Here is a 20,828-nt window from a genome sequence, read left to right as displayed (position 1 = left end):
AAGATCGTGTTATATGGCGAGCTCGCCACTGGCCACCGTGACAGAGGTGCACCAAAGAAGAGGTACAAGGACAGCCTAAAGAAATCTCTTGGTGCCTGCCACACTGACCACCGCCAGTGGGCTGATATCGCCTCAAACCGTGCATCTTGGCTCCTCACAGTTCGGCGGGCAGCAACCTCCTTTGAAGAAGACCGCAGAGCCCACCTCACTGACAAAAGACAAAGGAGGAAAAACCCAACACCCAACCCCAACCAACAAATTTTCCCCTGCAACCACTGCAACCGTGTCTGCCTGTCCCGCATCGGACTTGTCAGCCACAAGCGAGCCTGTAGCTGACGTGTCTGCCTGTCCCGCATTGGACTTTGTCAGCCACAAACGAACCTGCAGCTGACGTGGACATTTACCCCTCCATAAATCTTCGTCCATGAAGCCAAGCCAAAGAAAAAGAATCTACTGACCTCAGGCTAACAGGTGAATGGTTCCCATTTTCTCTAATTTTAAAAAAAACTAAATGTGGAGTCAATCCTACTACTAAATCACAAGAACATTCACAGAATTTATGGAACTTTGGAAGACTGATAACATCTCCAAAACCACCTCTTTCAAAACACTGGCTTGTAAATCATTGGGTCCATGGGATTCATTAGCTTCAAGCTCAACTTCTTTAGTAATATTTTTGATGAATAATTTCCTCAGTTCATTATTTTCATGAGAACCTTTATTCTCTAGTATATCTTCTACGACAACAAAGTAACTGCATTTTTCTGTCTCCCTTCCTCCAGCTCCCTAGCCTTTCACTTCCTTCTCCGATCAGAGAGCTACCCTTCTTTTTCCTCTTCCTAATCACTTCTCAGCTTTATTCCCCTATTCCTCATCCCACCTATTTGCCTGTTAATCTATGCACCTACCCCTTCCCCTCCCCCACATTTTTATTCAGGAGTCTGCCTTATTTTCAGTGCTCCAAGAAAAGGGCTCAGGCCCAAAATGTTGACTGCCTTGTGCTCTTTATGGATGTTGCATAACCTGCTGAGTTTCTCCAGCACTTTTGTGTAATGCACTAGACCACAGCATCTGCAGGTTTCTTGTCCATCTGAATTAAGAAATGTAAGTATTGATTCCCAGATGGCACTGTTATGTGAGTGGGAAGACAAAGTTTGAAAACCACTGTTTTAGAAGAATTGGAGGAAAAAAAATTCTTAATTACTGGTTATTAATCTCTATTGAAATGTGTATATTGTAATGGAATATTTGGGAGATAAATTGATAAAATTAGAGTAGGTTACATACATACACAGACTTTAAAACAGATCTTATTTGAAATATTGAAGAATTCATATTCAGTGAATTTACAGAAACTATGGAGAATACTGTGCACATTTCACAAGTAGGTGCTAATTGAAATGACATCATTAAAGCAACAAGCAGGAGACACTCTGGCTGTTAAAAGCTCTTTGAAAGAGTTTTGACAGAATCACAGAAAGGTCATTCCTGGGTTTTTGTTTACCTAAAGACAGCATCTTGACCAAGAAGACTAACTCCTATTGTTTGCTGGAGAAGGTCAGGGGTTTTGCAAGTGAGAGAGTCACATGGGCTTTCTGGCAGTTGGTATCTCAAATGAGAGAAAGTGAGAGTCAGCTGAACAGTGCAAGCCAGGAAGCTGGAACTGAAACAGAAAACTCCAGAATGGCAGATGTCTGGAAGTGCTATCTGTCTGATGTTTCTCTTGGAATAAGTGGAACAGAAAGGAACTCTGTGGTAGCCTGAAGAAAGAGATTATAATTTGGAGAACCCTGATGGGGCAAGTTTCATCAGCAAGACATTGAGGTGACTAATGGTGGTACCTCAGTTGAGGAAATCCTGGAACAACAAATCTCTCTCTGCAAACCCTACGAGAACCTTCCTGAGCGGTAAACATTTACCTTTCGAGCACCAAAGCCTGGTGAATTTTATACATGTTAAATTCTGTGCACAGTATAATAATTGGCTACAACTAGTGAACTTGGAGGATTAAGAAGCGAGATTGAACTGTGAACCAAAGAACTTTTCTTAAATTTACACACACAACACAGACTCGTGTGCTTAGAATAATTGTTAAGGTAATGGTAACAACCACCTGCAGGGCTAAAATTCAGCCAACGATTGACCACCGTAATGATGCATCACAGATGCACAGTGACAACTCTGAAGTTTTTTTTCTTATTTTTTGAATCCATTAAGGAAAAATATCTTATATATATATATATATATAAATAAAAACAGGATTATGTTAAATTTTTTCTAAAGTTAAAGGAATATTTGGAATTACCAATTTTTTCACTCTGACGAACATTTTTGTCCTGTTCAAATTGTAGATCAGAAGTTTTTAGCGAGAGGCATCTCTGGGTTTCGGCAAGATTATCCTCTGCCTGATCCATTAATAATCTGCAATAAAAATTTCCCAATAACATAATTATCGTTGCGAGAGCACAAGGTCAATGCTGATTACTAGTCATACATATTTCTGCGAAATTTCAAAGCCCGTTTAAAATTTGACATAATTTATATTTTCATCTGAAGAATTGTCCACACGAAGGTAATGTTCACTCAACATCAGCACAATAAAAATAGATGACCTGGTCTTTTTCCAGCAGTTATTTGTGTGTGCTTGCTGCACTACAGGCAAACATTTTCATTATAATGGCAATTTAGCAAATGTCGTCCTACATATGAATCAGAGAAGTACAAAGCTGACATCAACATTATACAAATTACAATGACTGGAAAATCTTCAGAGGAGAATTGAAGAGAGATATTGAAGAAAATAGAATACAAAGAAAATATGAACAACTTTCAATTTAGAGATGGGAAGAAAGACTCAAAATCAAAAGCCATGTTCAGGATCAATACTAGGCAGCATAACAATGTTGACCAAGAATAATTATTATTTGGAAAGATTTCCAATTTGAGTAACAAAAGCAAAAATTCTGGTATTATGCAGAAATTTTTATGTGATATGAAGAGTGAGCATTAAATATTCTCTGATGTAGGATGAATTAGAATGGGTTCCATCTTTGATTTATTCCACAACTGAGGCTTGAATGTACCACAATTTTTCCAATTAACCACAATTAGGTAAGGACGATTTATTCCAAATTCCTGCTCTCAAATACTTTCCAGAAAGTTCTACATGTAAATAGAATTTCCAAGCACAGAATCAAAGATGTACACCTATTTATTCAACTTCACCAACATTTTGGCCCTTAAACATTTCTTCCAGCCTCACAGAATGTAGAATACAGAACAGTACAGCTCAAGTGTCTATGTCAAACATAATTATATACAACACATATCCCTCTGCATATTCATATGTCCATCTCAAAGCCCCTTAACACTACCATTGTATCTACTTCCAAAAAGGATCTGTGTTCAATCCATGTATTTTTGAATAAGCATAGTTATAGGGAAAAAAATAATACATGGATTATTGGATTACACCAGCAAGCATCATGCAAAGCTTGCTCACCCTTCAATTTTCCAATCCAGTTTCATTCCGACCTCAGCCTCCCACATGGCTCCATTGTGACTCAAAGAGCAACATTTCATCTTACAAGTTCTAGTTGTGATTTGAATCTTTTCATTTCATAATTGCTACTCATTAATAATCAACTTATTTCTTTTTCAATACACAATCGAAGTTTATTACATTGGAGATTTAAAGGTGTGGAAAATTTGGGAGATTGTTTTAAAGAGGGTAAATTTTTATCTTTTAATCAAATAAGGGACAGTTTTGGTATTGATAAGAACGGTATGTTACATTTAGGGAGACCAACAATTAAAGAGCAAAGATCCGTTTGAAGTCCACCTAACCATACTAGGTTAACAGAGGATAGCCCTTATTGTGCTAAGCAAATTTAGGCCTCTAATAGGAACAGGAGAATGGATTGACAATCAATCACATGGGTTATAATTAATGAATTTCCTTTGACCCATTTTGGTGCTGAAGCAGGAGCAAGAAGTTAATTTGAGAAAAACAGTAGAGGAAATCAGAGTAAGATGGGTATGCACTGGAATGCTAATAATAATTTATTAGCATGAGGGGCTTAGTTAGACAAGGTCATAGTCTTTTTCCCAAGGGAGAGGAATCAAAAATGGGAAGTCACAGATTAAAGGTGATAGGGGAAAATTTTTAAAGGGGCCAGACCAGAGGAACACTTCTTCACAAAAGGGTGTGGTGGTTTTATGGAACAAGCTGCCGGAGGAAGTAGCAGAGGCACGTAAAAGTAGAATAATTAAATGACAATTGAACAAGTACAAGGTTTAAAGTAATATGGGCCAAATTGCAGGCACATAGGACTAGCTTGGGTAGATAAGTTGGTCAGCGTGGACCAGCTCTGCAAAAGGGCTTGTGGAAAGGAAAGTTGGAGATGGAGTAGAAAAAAATTAATGAGACAGGATTTAAGGAAACTTTTAAGGTGGAGGCTGTCGATTAGAATGACGAGCTGCACTTGTGGCAATTTCAGAACAAAAAAAGAATGAGGAATTATCTGCAATTTAGTGGAAATAGTTTCAAGGTAAAAGCAAGTACTGTATTTGATGGCATACAAGACCTCACTTTCTCCCCTCCCCCCCCAAAAAATCACCTCAAAAACCACCCCGGGTCTTATACACGAAGGTGACATTTTGGAGCCACCATTTTGGAGACTGTAGTGGAGCCTTTTATACTCAAGATGGCAACTGTAGGAAAGCGCTCAAGCTACACTATTGCCAACAAACTAAAAGTCATTACATAAGCTAAAGAGCACCGTACTGGAGTGGCAGCAAAAGTTTTTGGAGCACCACCTACAGAAAAAATGGTACACAAATGGAGAAAGCAAGTAAAACAGCTAAAGGTTGCTAAAAAGAGTAAACTTAACCTTCGTTTTCCAGCCCCAAAAACCTGTACTTCTGGTCTGGGATCAGTTCAGAGCACACAAAATTGAAGAGATTAAAAATAGGCACATGAACTGAAAACCCAGATGATTTTTATTCCTGGTGGTCTGTTGAGCCAATTGCAGCCTTTAGATACGTGCATAAATATGCCATTTAAAAACAGCATGAGGGAGCACTGGAACAAATGGATGGGAGATAAGGACCATGCGCTAACACGAGCAGGAAGAGGTGTGTTAGTAGGTGAAGACTTCTTGAGACACTAAGAGCTGCAATTATTGATAAGGCTTTTAAGAACTGTGGAATTAGTAATGCCCTTGATGGCTTTGAAGACAATACATTATTGGAAGACAGTCATACCAGCAGTATTGATTCTGAGTTTTTGGGCTTCGACAATGATAATCTGTTGAATGTTCAGACAGTGAAGACAATTAAAGCCTTTGTTACAGAACATTGATGTTTTTCTGTGTTTTTATCTATGATAATTACTTGTTTTAATGTTCTCTTGTTAAAGGTTTTCTATTGTTAATTACTGCAGTATATTATTAAAACGAGTTTTACCGATATCCTAGTTGCATGTACTTTCCAAGTTTTATCTGTAAATACACCATAACTAATTTTTCCTAAAATTTCACGATTAAAATGGGGTGATATATGCCAGTGTGTTTTATATGTTGTCAAATACGGTAGGTCTTAAGGCAGGATGAATTTGGCGAGAGGATATAGAAGAGAAGCAAGAGGAAGTTACAAGTTTGTGACGAGGCCAAAGAAAATATGGATGAGGGACTAGGGAAGAAAAAGATACAGCAGGGGCAGCAGACTGGTGTTAGCCTTAATGATAAAGATGTCCACGTATCTCTATTGAAGGTGGAGGTATTAAGAGAAAAGTAGTCTTCCAATGAAAACAATTTCACCTGATCTGGTTGTTTTCTGCTTTCTGTTTGCACAGCTCATTTTCAGTGTCAGATGACTTTCTAGCCAATACTTTGACCTCTTCCTCCAGGGTGGTTACACTATCTTTTAGACAAGCCAGCCTTGATCGATGTTCCAATCTTTCATTCTCCAACTAAGAAGAATTAGGTTAATAGTAAGACTGAACATTCAGCAAAGGTGCTCAGAGTAGGTTTAGGCCACAGAATACAAGTGATTAAACAGAACATTACATCAATTTATTATGAAACTATATTTCATGATGCTAGATCCTGTTCCACTCGCCACTAAAATGATCAATCAATACTAACTCAAATATGATCAGAAAAAGAGCCTGAAGTTTGAATGTGTAAATCAATTTAAAATCACTATTTTTTCTTTATATATTTACACAGAAATAAGACAGTAATTCTGTGGTAGAAGACATACACATTACATTCTCTTATTTGTATAATTGACTCACTGTTCCAAAGAATAAAATGATCATTTTAATTTAATAATACTATGTAGGTTTAACATTTCTAAATGCAGCATTTTCTTAAAAGAAAATCAATATTACGGTATGCAATGAAGCCTTCAAGTCTTCTATTCTTTGCTCCAGATGTGCTCTCTCATTAACTGCAGTTTCCTGGGAAATCTAATGTAATATTGAGAATGAGAACTTATAAATTTATTATATTTTTCTACTTAATGTATGAAAATTAAGAATTTATCAAAAACTATAAGCAAATTCACCATTGTTATATTTTTGCAATGCAGCAATGACAGAACATTTTTCAATCTGCATGCGATCATGGCTGATACTACACCCAGATAATACCAAATTTTCATGTTCTCACCCAAAAATCTTTGCTATCTCACTAGAGATATTATCTCATTTATTTTAACCAGATTAATGACCCTGTTCATATAGTATCATATATTCATCAAATACCATCCAGGGATAAGTTTAAAAGGAAATTTGATTCCTATAAATTATTATTACGACATCAAATCAATAAGGTGAAAAGCTCAGTCTGAAGGTATAACTGTAGTCAAGTGATAGGAGGGAGGTTCTTACATAAATTTCATGTAGGATGCATGCTTCATGGTAGAGTTGAGAACAAATTTTTATCTCCAAAGGGCAGAAAATAATAAGGACAGATATAATAGATTCATATATCATGAAGGTTGTAGGTGAGGACACTTTTTACCTGTAACTGCTGCCAAATCAACCCTTTCTAACAGCATTAGAACGTTTGCATGCAACATAACAGCCAGTGACTAGAGATTCTGAAAAAGATTAGAGCTTTATAACATTCAAATCAATTCAAAGTGTACGGGGATTGCAAGTTAATTGGGCAGCACTGCCTCATAGGCCGGAAAAGCCTGTTACTGCGCTATATGTCTGAAAATATCAATTCTGTAGTATGCTTGTACACCTTCAATCTTATGACTAAATATATATCAAACTGAATTTTACTTCATTGATCAATTATCCAGAAAGACAAGTGCAAGTGATTTTTAAAAATCTGTCAGAATATTCCTAAGAGCACAAATGTTAACCATTTCTTCCTCCTTTATTGCAGCATGACCTGCTGAGTTTTTCCACTCTTTTCTGTTTTTATTTCATATTTCTTTATGACTTCTAGTTAGGAGAATCGGTTATTTTTACCAAGCCTGATTCAGATGTCGCTCCACCTCACACCAACATGGTTGACTCTTAACAACCTCTAATGTGTGCTTGCAATTTTCTGCAGCCAGCAATTCAAGGTAGCCACCACCAACTTGGGGGAAGTTAAATGCATGGAAATTATAATGGCTTGTCCACATGTATACAGTAAAAGAAGATAACATTTAAAATGTTAGCATCCAACTTTTCAAATAAAGTATCACGATCATTTTGATGGATGGTGATTTAAAAGATCCATCTGAAATTTGGTTGGAATATGCTTAAAGCTTTTCGCTTATTATTTTTAGTATAACATGGACAATAGCAAATTGGCATTCAGATTTATATCATGTCCAGTTTTCTTCCCAACTGATCTCATTTAGGGATACAAAAATAGTCTTGCAGTTTACTATCACTTATTGGCACCTTTGCCAAAGACAGATTTAAGCCCATTGATGTTAAAAGTCTAGTGTAGATTGCATCTGCAGATTTTCGTGTTTCATTCTACTATAGATTTGTATTGTTTTTTCATTAAAGTTCACTTTGGTTTTATAAGATTTGATGATCTGAAGCACATTGCCATCTCCACATTACCTTCAACTCTGTCACCATCTCCGCCCTTCATTCCCTAACCAAACTCTACCTTCTTATCAATCCCTCCTCACCTCGATACACATCAATTGTCAGCTCTTGAACCACCTCTCTCTCTAACTTTTATTCTACTGCCTCTCTCCCCTTTACTCTTTCAGTACAGATGAAGAGTCCTAACCCATAGTACAGTCAATTGTCCATTTCCTTCTACAGATGTTGCCTGACCCACGAAGTTCCTCGAGTCGCTCGACTTTTATGAATTTCTCTGTTAGGTTTATAAGATTAATGTTCTATTATAATAAAAAAATTAATTTAAATATAGACCACTGTAACAGCCCATTGCGGCCCACGAGTCAGTGCTGCCCAATTTATGCCCCATTAACCGACACCGTCGGTACATTTCAAACAATGGGTGGAAACTGGAAACCCTGGAGAAAACCCAGGCAAACACAGGGAGAACATACAAACTCCTTACAGGCAGCGTGGGATTCAAACCCCTGTCCCAATCGCTGGCGCTGTAAAGGTGTGGCACTAACCGCTCCGCCAACTGTGCTGCCCCAATAAGCAACTCTAACAAATTAAAGTTCTAGCTTTTTGAATAAGTTAAAAGTATACACAAGTAATTATCTCATTGTTTATGTAATAATATGCTTGCCTCGATACATTGCTTTCAGATTTAAATCGTGCACTTTTTTTTTTTACCTTTAATCGTTCTCGGAGACTGTCTCGCTCTGTGGTCATTCTCCTAAAGTCTGCAACAGCTTCATCACGTTCACATTCCAAACGTCGCAGAATATCTTGTGCCGTCAGACTGTTTTTCTGAGATCTCGGTGACTTCACTGCATCCCTTTGCAGTCTTGCAAGTTCTTCCTGAACCTAAGCAATTCAATGTAATTTAGATATTAACAAATATATAAATAATATTTTTCTTAAGAAACAATTCTTGCAAATTTTTAGTTACCTTCACAATAGCTCATCAACAAGACAAAGATAATAAATTTAGCAACCTTAAGAGAAAAAGAAGCAGGCCATTTAGCCCATCAAGTTTTCTCCATTAAACCTCCCTGAGCTGAACTGTTCTCAATCAAGTTCCAAGTTCTGGCCTTGTCCCTATATTCCATGATACCCTGACTAATTAGATACCTATCAATTTCCCCTTAAATTCCCCCAATGATCCTGCCTCCACAGCTGCATGTGGCAACAGAGTCCACAAATCAACTACCCTATGGCTAAAGAAATTTCTCCTCATCTCTGTGGTAAATTGGTATTTTTTAATTCTAAGACTGTACCCGCTTGACCTGGAGTCATCCAACATGGGAAACATCTTATTTACATCTACTCTGTCCAATCCATTCACCTCCTTCAGAACCTGTGGGTGCACCTCATCTGGTCCCTGAGAATGATCTACTTTTAGACCATTCATCTTACTAAGCACTCTCTTGCAATCCTGACTGTACTTAATTCTATTCCCAGAGATCTTTGAATATCAGGTATATTGCTGATGTCTTCCACAGTGAAGAATGATGCAAAATATCCACTTATTCTACTGTCATCTCTTGGTTACCCATTATAATTTCTCCAGCTTCATTTTCAATCAGCCCTATATCTACCCTTGTCTCTCTTTTACTTTTTTATATATTTGAAACTCTTAGTATCCTTTTGTAGGTTATTTGCCAATTTCCTTTCATAATTCATCTTTTCTTTCCTAATGACTTTCTTTGTCTCCCTCTGTAAGCTTTTAAAAATTTTCCAGTCCTCTGCTTTTCCAGTAATTTTTGCTACCCTTTAGGCCCTCCCTTTTGTTTTAGCATCAACTTCTCTTGTTAGCCATATCTGCGTCATTTTACCATTCATAATTTTCCTTTTCCTTGGAATATATCTATCCTGTGCTTTCTTTATTTCTTGTAGAAATATCAAACCAATTCTGTTTTGCTGTCCCCCCATCTAGATTGCTTTTCCAGTCAACTTGAGTCAGTTCCTCTCTCATACCACTTCAATTCCCTTTGTTCTACTGAAATATTGACACACCTGATATCAATTTTCCTCTTTCAAATTAGAAGCAGAACTCTATCATGTAGTGATCACTTCTTCCAAAGGGCTCCACAACATTTAAATCCCTAATCTCCTCAGGTTCATTACACATCATCCAACCCAAAACCGCTGATCCTCTGGTGGGCTGATCAACTAGCTGTTCCAAAAAGCCATCATTTAGGCATTCTATAAACTCTTTCTCCTGAGATCCTGTACCTTCCTGACATTCCCAATCCCCTTTCATATTAACATGATAATAACTTTGTGAATAACATCACAAATATTTTTTATACATAGAACTTGCGCGATTTTTCCATTCTGAAGTGTATCCAAGCCTTCTGGGAGTGGCTGTTTACTCAGGAACAACCAAAACTCCAAGAAAGAATATCTGAAGTGCGGTATTTAAGGAGGCTGGACGTCCTATTCATTAGCCTGTAGTTCGCGGATCGGCTGCAATTCAGTTTAGATGCAGGAGATCCGTGAAAATAACTAGGAGTTGAGGAGGCAAAACGTTGGAACAGAAATGAATCCCAATCTTTTTACATAGATTGCATTCTGGGAAATTGGGAATAATTACCTGGAACACAGAAGCTGTGTAAAAAACATAAAAGTCAAATCATCTGATTAGAAGGAGAGACGGCATCAAAGCACAGTGGAACCCTGTTATAACACGATAGTTGGGGTTTAAAAAGAAATTGCATCACAGCAGCACTCACCACATCCCATCATTCTCGGCAACACACACCAACACCCCCTCCCATTCTCAGCAACATGCACCACCCCCACTCCCGTTCTCAGCAACACAAACCACCCCCACCTCATCAATGCATTTAATTTCCCACCAAGATCAACATTATTGTACTTACCTTAATCATTTGGATGCACCACTTCTAAATGTCCACTGCGCCACATGGTGGCCATCCCTGGGACTGCATCTTTTAAAATAAGCTTATTTACATCCTATCTCAAAGAATGCATATTAAGGGGTCCAATGATTCATTGCATTATATCCAAATTCGCATTAAATCAGGGCACATTAAATTGGGGTTCCATTGTAATTCCTTTATTGGAAGGTGTCGATTTATAGTATGTGTTTATTTGACACAATAGTGCTCAGGAAACTTGTCCGTGAACTACTCTTTGCAGACGATGCCGCTTTAGTTGCCCATTCAGAGCCAGCTCTTCAGCGCTTGACGTCCTGTTTTGCGGAAACTGCCAAAATGTTTGGCCTGGAAGTCAGCCTGAAGAAAACGGAGGTCCACCATCAGCCAGCTCCCCACCTTGACTACCAGCCCCCCCACATCTCCATCAGGCACACAAAACTCAAAACGGTCAACCAGTTTACCTATCTCGGCTGCACCATTTCATCAGATGCAAGGATCGACAACGAGATAGACAACAGACTCGCCAAGGCAAATAGCGCCTTTGGAAGACTACACAAAAGAGTCTGGAAAAACAACCAACTGAAAAACCTCACAAAGATAAGCGTATACAGAGCCGTTGTCATACCCACACTCCTGTTCGGCTCCGAATCATGGGTCCTCTACCGGCATCACCTACGGCTCCTAGAACGCTTCCACCAGCATTGTCTCCGCTCCATCCTCAACATTCATTGGAGCGCCTTCATCCCCAACATCGAAGTACTCGAGATGCCAGAGGCCAACAGCATCGAGTCCACGCTGCTGAAGATCCAGCTGCGCTGGATGGGTCACGTCTCCAGAATGGAGGACCATCGCCTTCCCAAGATCGTGTTATATGGCGAGCTCTCCACTGGCCACCAAGACAGAGGTGCACCAAAGAATAGGTACAAGGACTGCCTAAAGAAATCTCTTGGTGCCTGCCACATTGACCAACGCCAGTGGGCTGATATCGCCTCAAACTGTACATCTTGGCGCCTCACAGTTCGGCGGGCAGCAACCTCCTTTGAAGAAGACCGCAGAGCCCACCTCACTGACAAAAGACAAAGGAGGAAAAACCCAACACCCAACCCCAACCAAACAATTTTCCCCTGCAACCGCTGCAACCGCGTCTGCCTGTCCCGCATCAGACTTGTCAGCCACAAACGAGCCTGCAGCTGACGTGGACATTTACCCCCTCCATAAATCTTCATCCGCGAAGCCAAGCCAAAGAGAAAGAAAGAGAAAGAGATGTGATTCCTTTAAAAGGATTGGGGTTGGATAAATTTCAAATCACATTTGTATATTTAGCGTTGTCCGTTGCTCGAAAATATATTATAGCAAGTACATGGAAGGATAATATAATGATTAGTATAATGCAATGGCATAATGAAATGAAAGCTTGTACTGTTATGGATAAAATTACTTATGTTTTGCATGATAATTATTCTTTTTTTGTTAATAAGTGGTCATTATATTTGGAATATATGCATTTAGAGGTACTTTAATTTTTTTTTTTGTTTTTTTTTCATATATGTTTCTTCTTCCTTAAGAGAGCTGGCTGAAGGGGTGGGAGGGGGAGTGGGGTTTCCTTTTTTTTCTCTTTATTTTCATACATATAAAAATTTTGTTGTGAAGTGTATTTTGTATGTTTACCAATAATTTTTCAATAAATAAAGTTTGAAAAAAAAAATCAATGAAGATGTGCACCAGTACCTGTACCAGCCATACAGTATATGCCCAGGCCATAAAAGCCCAACCATTATGCTTCACAGTTGAAGTGGTATGCTTTGGATCTTAGGCAGATCCTTGACGCCTCCACACTTTGTTCTTGCCATCACTCTGATACAGGTTAATCTTGGTCTCATCTGTCCACAATACATTTTTCCAGAATTTTGCAGACTTTCTCTGCTGACTGGCTGAATCATGTTTGAGTATGGGAACACCAATACATCTGAGCATAAAGCCCTGCAAACGGTAGTGGGCGAAGCCCAGGACCCTCCCCAACATCGAGAACATCTAAGGGAAACACGGCTGTCAGAGATCAACAGCAATCATCAAGGACCCACACCACCTGGCATATTCTCTGTTCTCGCTGCTACCATCAGGAAAGAGGTCTAGGTGCCACAAGACTCGCATCACCTGGTTCAGGAACAGCTGCTCCCCCTCCACCATCAGACTCCTCGACAACGAACTCAATCAGGGACTCATTTTAGGACTCTTACTTTTGCTCTTTATTATTTGTTTTTTCCTCTTTGTATTGCACAGTTGTTTACATGTATACATTGTGCAGAGTTTTTTTTGTATTACAAGTGGTAAATCTGCCTCACCCACAGGAAAAAGAATCTGAGAGTCTATGTGATATTATGCATCTACTCTGACAATAAATCTGAAATCTAAGATATTTCTGGAAATTGTTATCTGGCCATCCTTTATCTGTGGCTAACCAGTGGTTTGCTTCTTGCGGTGTAGCCTCTGTATTTTGGTTCATGAAGTCTTCTGTAGAAAGTAGTAATTGACATATCTTGCCTCCTGAAGAGTGGTCTGATCTGCCAGACACATGATTAGGGATTTTTCTTCATTATTATGACAATTCTTCTATCATCAACAGTGGAGTTCTTCCTTGGGCTACCAGTCCATTTACGACTACTGAGCTCACCAGTACACTCTTTCTTCTTAATGATGTTCCAAGCAGTTGATTTTGGTAATCCAAAAGTTTAGACGATGTCTCTTACTGTTTTATTCTTGTTTTTTCAGCCTCATAATGGGTTATTTGACTTTTATTGGCACAACTTTGGTCTTCATGTTGAAAAATGGCAACCACTGATTCTAAAGGTGATTAAAAGCTTAAAAACAAGCCTAGCTCTTATACCTGCACCAATGAAGCAATTAGACATGCGAGAGTAATCACAAGCACCTGTGAAGCCAAATGTCCCAAATATTATCGTGCCAGAAATGGGGGAACTATGTATGAAAAGTGCTGTAATTTATACATGGTCAAACCAAAATGTATACCAATAATCTTGAATAATATCTGGAAGTGCACTTCTTCAATCACATGTCAATTGTTTGATTACAAATGTAAAACTGTGGAGCACAAGGGGAAAAAGGAAAAAAATACCTTTTTCCCCAAAAATTATGGCGGACACTGTACCTTCTTTACCGCCCTATCTACTTGCATGGCCACTTTCAAGGATCTATGGACCTGAATCCCCACATCCTACTGCATTAGTTCTATATTTTCTGTGTATCCCCAAGTGCAACACTTCACTTTTGTCCAGATAAAACTCCATCTGCATCCGTAACTGATCCATATACTGTTATATTCTTCAACAGCCCTCTACACAATCCACAACTCCACCATGCTCAGTGTCATCTGCAAATTTACTCATTTTTACCTTCCTTTTCATCTGTCATTTACATACATCACAAACCCCACAAGTCCCAATACCAATACCTGAGAAATACCACTGGCCACAGATCTCCAGCCAGAATAACACTCCTCAATCATCTGTCTTCAATTCTGAATCAAAACTATGAATTCACCATGGATCCCATCCATGTAAACATCTTCTGCCCTACCCTCACAAACCACCATCACCTCCTCAAAAAGTCAATTGAATTTATAAGACACGACCTACCCTGCACAAAGACACTCAAACTGACTCTAATCTGGCTATATCTTTTCAAATGCACATTAATCCTATCCCTAATATCAAAAGTATCCTTTCTAATTGCTTCCCTGCCACTGAAATGAGGTTCGCTGGTCTATAATTCCTGGGTTTTCTTGAACAAATGAAACAATATTGGCTATTCTCCAGTCCTATAGGACCTCGCCTTTCATTTGTTGTAAGTGGAAAGTGTCTCTTTCAATAACCTGCCATATATCCCATTAGGCCCTGTGAACATCCAGTTTAATATGCTTCCTTGCTTTCAAAACACCCTAATGCATTAGTAATCTCTACACTAATGTCCCTATCATTGTCCCCCATGTCTTTCTTCTTTGCAAAGTACCCATTTGGTTTTTTGTCCACTCCTAACCACAAGTGTAAATTCCTTCCTTTGTGTCTGAATCATCTTATCCTCTTCTGAGTTTTCCTCTTGTTTCTAAAATCAAAATATATAATTCCTCGGGATTCTCTTTACTCCTACTCACCAAAGACATTTCATGGCCCCTTCTGGCCTTAATAAATCTGTTAAAATTCTTTCCTGCAGTCTTTAAGTCCTCATATGTCTGATTTTTAGTTAGGGTTCAATTCTTCAAGTCCTCGCAATATCCTTGTAAATCTCTTCTATACTCTTTCAATCTTATTGATATCCTTCCTGTTAGGTGACCAAAACTACACACAATGCTCCAAATTTGGCCGAATCATTGTCTTGTACAATTTTACCATAACGTCCCAACTCCTGTCATCAATATATTGATGATACTTTTGCCAATGTGGCAAAAGCTCTTTTTTATGAGCTCTTTTTGGTGACACCACTTTCAGGGAATTATTATATGTATCTGTATTACCAAATCACTCTGCTCTACTGCACTCCTCAATGCCCGACTATTTACCATGCATGTCCTACTTTGGTTTGTCTTTCCAAAATGTAACATCTCACACTTGGCTGATTGTATGACCAGTTATTTTTAAATCAGTAAAGCAGCAGCAAATTTTAAATCTTCTAAAATTTGAAAATGCTGCAGGCATTTTATAGGAATAACAAAAGCAGTCTATGTTAAAACAAACTTTTGTACTGAATTGATAATGCAATGAGAAATTATGCATTCTATGAAGAACATCCCAATAAATTTGTCTGGCCACAACCCAAAAGCTTTCATTTTCCTTCCTATTACACAAGTGAAAATATTCTGGCTGAGGAATCAGAGAGTGATCTTTGCCTGTGGAACCATACCCAAGGAAGGTAAATAAATAAACAGAAAAAAAAAGTTATGGAAGATATTGATGTTGTATATAGAAAGTGGCACCACTTTAAAACATTTATATTTTATCCATAGAATATAAGTAAATGAACATTGAATGCCACTGCTTACCTGCTCGCATAGAAGTTTGCTTTGGTCTCTTTCTGCAGATAAAACTTTGACATTTGCTTGGACTTCTGCCAAGTGTCTTTCATATTTGGTCACCATGGCTTGAAGATCATCACGCTCTTTAATTATGCATATGAGTTCAGACTCGTAGCTTCCTCCCTGGTTTTAAAAGGACATCAAAATAAGCCAATTGTTGATAGTGTTGCAGGTGAGCAGTGTAAGAAGCACAGCCACCAAGCTGAGGGTGGTTAACGACTATTTTATTTGAATTTGGCACATGCCCCTTTAAGGGCAGCATTGGTTCAGTCTCCACGTGCATAATGACATCACAATAGCTGACCGGGGCATTCGCCACACGGGATGTTTGAGTGAGGAAGAAGCCCCTGACGACGCCATCTTCCCAGGGCTGCCCCACCACGTGGCGTTACAAGCGGGGCCGGTTCGCCGTGATCGAGTGTGCCGCCACACAACCCCCCCCCCAAGAACTGGCTACATATCTCACCGCTTGGGTAGGCGGCCCTGTCGCTTGGGCCTGGCCGTATGCTCCGGTCCACCGTGAAAAGTTCTTCCCTTTCCCCAACGTCCAGTGTGAAGGTTCCGCAGGACCAGTGAAGGACCTTGTGCGGACCCTCGTATAGCCTCCGTAGCGGTGCCACCCTGCGATCCTCTCTGAATGAACACGAATTGGGTAGAGTTCCTTGGGGAGGTGGGGCAGCCAAGTGCTATGGCGTGCTGGGGGTGGGGGCCAGGAAAGCCACTCTTGCGGAGGTCCATCAGAAGGTTCGCATCCCCGGGCTTGGTGGCGGGGAGGAACAGTGGTGCACCGTATACCATTTCCACTGCTGAGGCTTGCAGGTCCTCCTTGGGTGCTGCCCTGATCCCGAGGAGGACCCAGGGTAGTTCGTCTGCCCAGTCCGGGTCGGTGAGTCTGGCCATGAGCGAGGACTTAAGGTGCCGGTTGAACCTCTCCACAAAACAGTTGGACTGCGGATGGTAGGCCGTGGTGTGGTGGTGCTTAACCCCCAGAAGTTTCACCATTTGGGTCCACAGAGCAGATGTGAACTGGGCACCCCTGTCGCTGGTGATGTGCGCCAGGTCCCCGAACCGGGCAATCCACTGGCTGACCAGGGTCCTGGCGCGTGTCTCCGCAGAGGCTTCCTTGATGGGGATAGCCTCGGGCCATCTCGTGGCTTGGTCCACCACCGTGAGTAGGTAACGCGCCTTCCTAGATAGACACTGGCAAGGGGCCAACAACATTTACATAGATGTGCTGAAACCTGCAAGCTGCCGAGTTGAAGTCCTGGATGGGAGCCTGCATGTGCCAGTGGACCTTGGTGTTCTGACACCTGGTGCAGTTCCTGGCCAGCTCCGCCACCTCTTTCTGAAGCCCATGCCACACGAACCATTCCGCGACCATCCACCCGGTCGTCTTTACCACGGGACTCTCGCTCTCCAGTGCAGTGAAACTACTGGATGTGACATACATATTGAAACGTCGCAGAGCAGCCTGTCGGGTTGTTTAGTACTTCAACGTCCTTGAGTTCAAGGCCTGAAATGGCAGTCCGCAGGGATTGCGTCTCTGCGTCGGTTCGCTGGGCCTGGGCTAGTTTTGCATAGTCCAACCTTGGGGGCCGAACATGTTGATGGTCAGGCGCGAGAGTACGTCCGTCACCACATTAATCTTGCCTGCCCTGTGATGGATGTCAGTAGTGAACTCTGACACATATGAGAGGTGGTGCTGTTGTCTGGCACAGGTCCTTGGTCATCGCCAGGGCCTGGTGAGAAGCTTGATCCAGACGGCATTAACCTCTGCCGAATCCATGGTTCAGAGTCCAAAAAACATCTGGGCTCGTCGGGGACACCAATGTGGCGGGTGAGCAGTGTAAAAAGTACAGCCATCACGCTGAGGGTCATTAACAACTGTTTTATTTGAATTTGGCGCGTGCCCCTTTAAGGGCAGTGTTGGTTCAGTCACCACATGCGTGATGACATCACAATAGCTACCTGGGGCGCATGCCACGCGGGAGGTTTGAGTGAGGAAGAAATCCCCGACGGCGCCATCTTCCCAGGGCTGTCCCGCCACTTGGTGTTACAAGTGGGGCTGGTTCACGCTGAGCGAGTGCGCCGCCACAACAGTATCTTTTAAGACCCATTGTGGAATATTCATTCAGATCCACCACTGAGTCATTGGACATGACCCAGTCCACAAAATCCAGTCAAAAACCTGCCCTTCAGCAACCCCAGATCATCTCCATGGTCGTCACTATCAGCCCTGTGCTCTTCAGTTTCTGACTGTGTACAGGAAGGAGAAGCCCTGCCAGGTGGTCTGGCTTTCTAAAGTGAGGAAATGGAGTGAAGTGGTTGGCAATTTTCCTTTTTCAGACAAAAAGTTTTTTTCATAGTCAAATACACATTTCATTGAACTGAGATACAAACTTTTGTCTCAAGCTGTTTTTTTGACTCATCTGATCTCATCCTCCACTAATCGTAATCTTATCGCAATCTCCATCAGCACTGGAGCATCACAGAGCTGCGTACTTAGCCTCCTTCTCTACTCACTTAACACTTATGACGGCGTGGGTTGGAACAACAACACTAACACGACTGTAGAGGGCCGTGTAAAAGGGGGCAATGAGTCAGTGTTCAGGAAGGAGATTGAAAACTTGGCTGAACGGTGTACTAACAGCAACCTCTCACTCAATATTACCAAGATCAAGCTGATTCCAAGAAGCTGAATCTTCTGGAGACCAAGCAGGTTACTCTTGGTTTTCCCTCTCCTAAAGTCTACAAATGATCCAGTAATCATAGAGGAATTAGAAGTGGAGAGGGTAAACAATTTTATATTCCTGGGGGTCACCACCTTGGAGAACTTGTCCTGGACCCATCATATTAATAACATTGTGAAGAAAACATGTCAGCACTTCTAATTTCACAGATATGAAGTGGAATGTGTGCTGACTGGCTGCATCTCAGCTTGACATGGGGGCACTAATACCTTTGAATGAAGAACTCTGCAAAAGTACATCATAGGCTTTCCACCACTGAGAACATCTACATGGAAGATTGTCATCCCAGCAGCAATTATCAACAGCTAGGACACGATCTGTTCTCAATGACATCAGGAAAGAGGTATAGGTAGTACTGCCAGGTATAAATAGCATTGTCATAGCTGTTGCATCAGCAGTATTGCCACAAGTGCTGACCCAGGGAGAGCAAGAAGCAGAGACAGAGCACTCCTCCAACTATTCACAGCTCCGTAAAGGGTTTAAGTGACCTGTTAAAGGAGCCTGCCGTGTTTTATTTTAAAATCCTGAGACTTTGGGGTCTTGGCCCAAGATGGTGGCACCACCCTCAAAGAGTTGTAGAGTCTGGGGAAGCAGAGGACTATCACAGGGAGACTACCCTCCATTTAAGAAGGAGAAGCAGAGATCACAACCCTATGGGATGGTGACCATGACAGCAGACAAGTGAGGGGCTCTGCAGCTAAAGAACACACAGATGACAGGGTATTGGCGACAAAGCAAGGAACTCACGCAGGCTGTGGGCTACTGGTGATTACTGGTCAAAGAACCAGGCTATAGACTGCTGGAGATTGGCTGAAGGAATACCAGGCATCACAATAGTGATGAGTTAGGGTGCCAAGTGTGGGAGGAGCTCTTGAAGAGCCTCGGGCACTGAAGGCTTCCTAATCATATTGGAGTTTTGGATCTGGAGTACAGGTTGCCAATGGACTGAAGTCCGTATGGCTGCAGAGGCTACGGGAGCACTGGAGGCGCTCAGTAACTCTGAAGGAACTCTCTTTTGCTTCTCCTTCTCTGACTATAAGGGGTACAGCAGGCTAAATGTAATTTTGAGTAAGATTACATGACAATAAAACAATGTTGAATCACAGGACTGTTCCTTCCAGGTTCAAGAATAGTTGCTACCCTCAACCAACAGACTCAGGTACTCATTTAAGGATTAGTACTTTGCTCATTATTACAATATTTTAAATTCTGAATCCCAGTTTGTTGACATTTCTTTATTTTGTTTACATTTCTTTCTTCGAGCACAGTTTAGTTACTGGTAATTAGAATTCTGCTTGGCCCACAGGAAAAAAAACTCAGGATTGTACATGATGTCATGCATGTTCTCTGACAATAACTTTGAACTTTAACGTACGTTAGCTGCTTTTAATTTCTTCTAGCTGCTGGCACAAGTCCATACTTGTTTGGTTATCTTCCATGGTTATTCAAATCAAAAAATTACAGAGAATGATGTGATCAATATGTATGGTGAAACAGTCAGAAAAAACAAGAATCAATGAGCAATAAGGAAGGAAGGAAAACATGCCACAAATGCAGTCTTCAACTACTGATGGTAGTTGCATTAAAGCACTGGAAGAGAAGCAGAGGCGAAATTGATCATATTCTCTGACTTGTCACATATCACATTAGAACATTTTCAGTTACCAGAGAAAAAAGGAATAGCAGCTGGAAATTACAGTAACATACAGTCCTGAGATTTTAATTCACATCTTTAGTTGAGTTATCTACTTCCAAGGAGACATTGGGATACAGTTAACGTTTCAAATAAAATACCTTCACAGGAGTTGAACGCAGTGGACTACGTCCTCTGGACGAGTTGCCTTGACCTGAAGGCTTGCTTCTCAACATTTTTAACAAGTATTCCACCTCAGATTTATAAAAATCTCTTTCCTGCGCAATATTTTTCACAAATGCATCCAACAGGAAAGGAGATTTATTTTTGTCATATGTATGAAGCTGAACTTTTGTATTTTCAGATT

At 40.7% G+C, this 20,828-nt stretch overlaps 1 protein-coding gene across 5 annotated transcripts in view; it reads right to left on the bottom strand.

Moving 5' to 3' along the window:
* tsga10 (testis specific, 10) overlaps positions 1–20,828 on the bottom strand; it is a 124,660-nt gene that overhangs the window by 56,922 nt on the left and 46,910 nt on the right. For all 5 annotated transcript variants that reach the window (XM_069891848.1, XM_069891850.1, XM_069891849.1 and 2 more), the window contains 6 exons: positions 20,623–20,828; positions 16,046–16,201; positions 8,780–8,953; positions 6,395–6,472; positions 5,820–5,971; positions 2,306–2,421 (listed from right to left, as the gene is read on the bottom strand). The exon at positions 20,623–20,828 is cut by the window's right edge and continues 18 nt beyond it. In XM_069891848.1, the coding sequence (XP_069747949.1) occupies positions 2,306–2,421; positions 5,820–5,971; positions 6,395–6,472; positions 8,780–8,953; positions 16,046–16,201; positions 20,623–20,828 (882 nt within the window). The remainder of the gene's footprint in view (positions 1–2,305; positions 2,422–5,819; positions 5,972–6,394; positions 6,473–8,779; positions 8,954–16,045; positions 16,202–20,622) is intronic.

Source organism: Narcine bancroftii, chromosome 7, assembly GCF_036971445.1.
Source record: "Narcine bancroftii isolate sNarBan1 chromosome 7, sNarBan1.hap1, whole genome shotgun sequence".
NCBI classification, from domain to species: Eukaryota; Metazoa; Chordata; class Chondrichthyes; order Torpediniformes; family Narcinidae; genus Narcine; species Narcine bancroftii.
The sequence above is the reverse complement of the archived record's forward strand: the minus strand, read 5'-3'. Positions and strand labels throughout refer to the sequence as shown.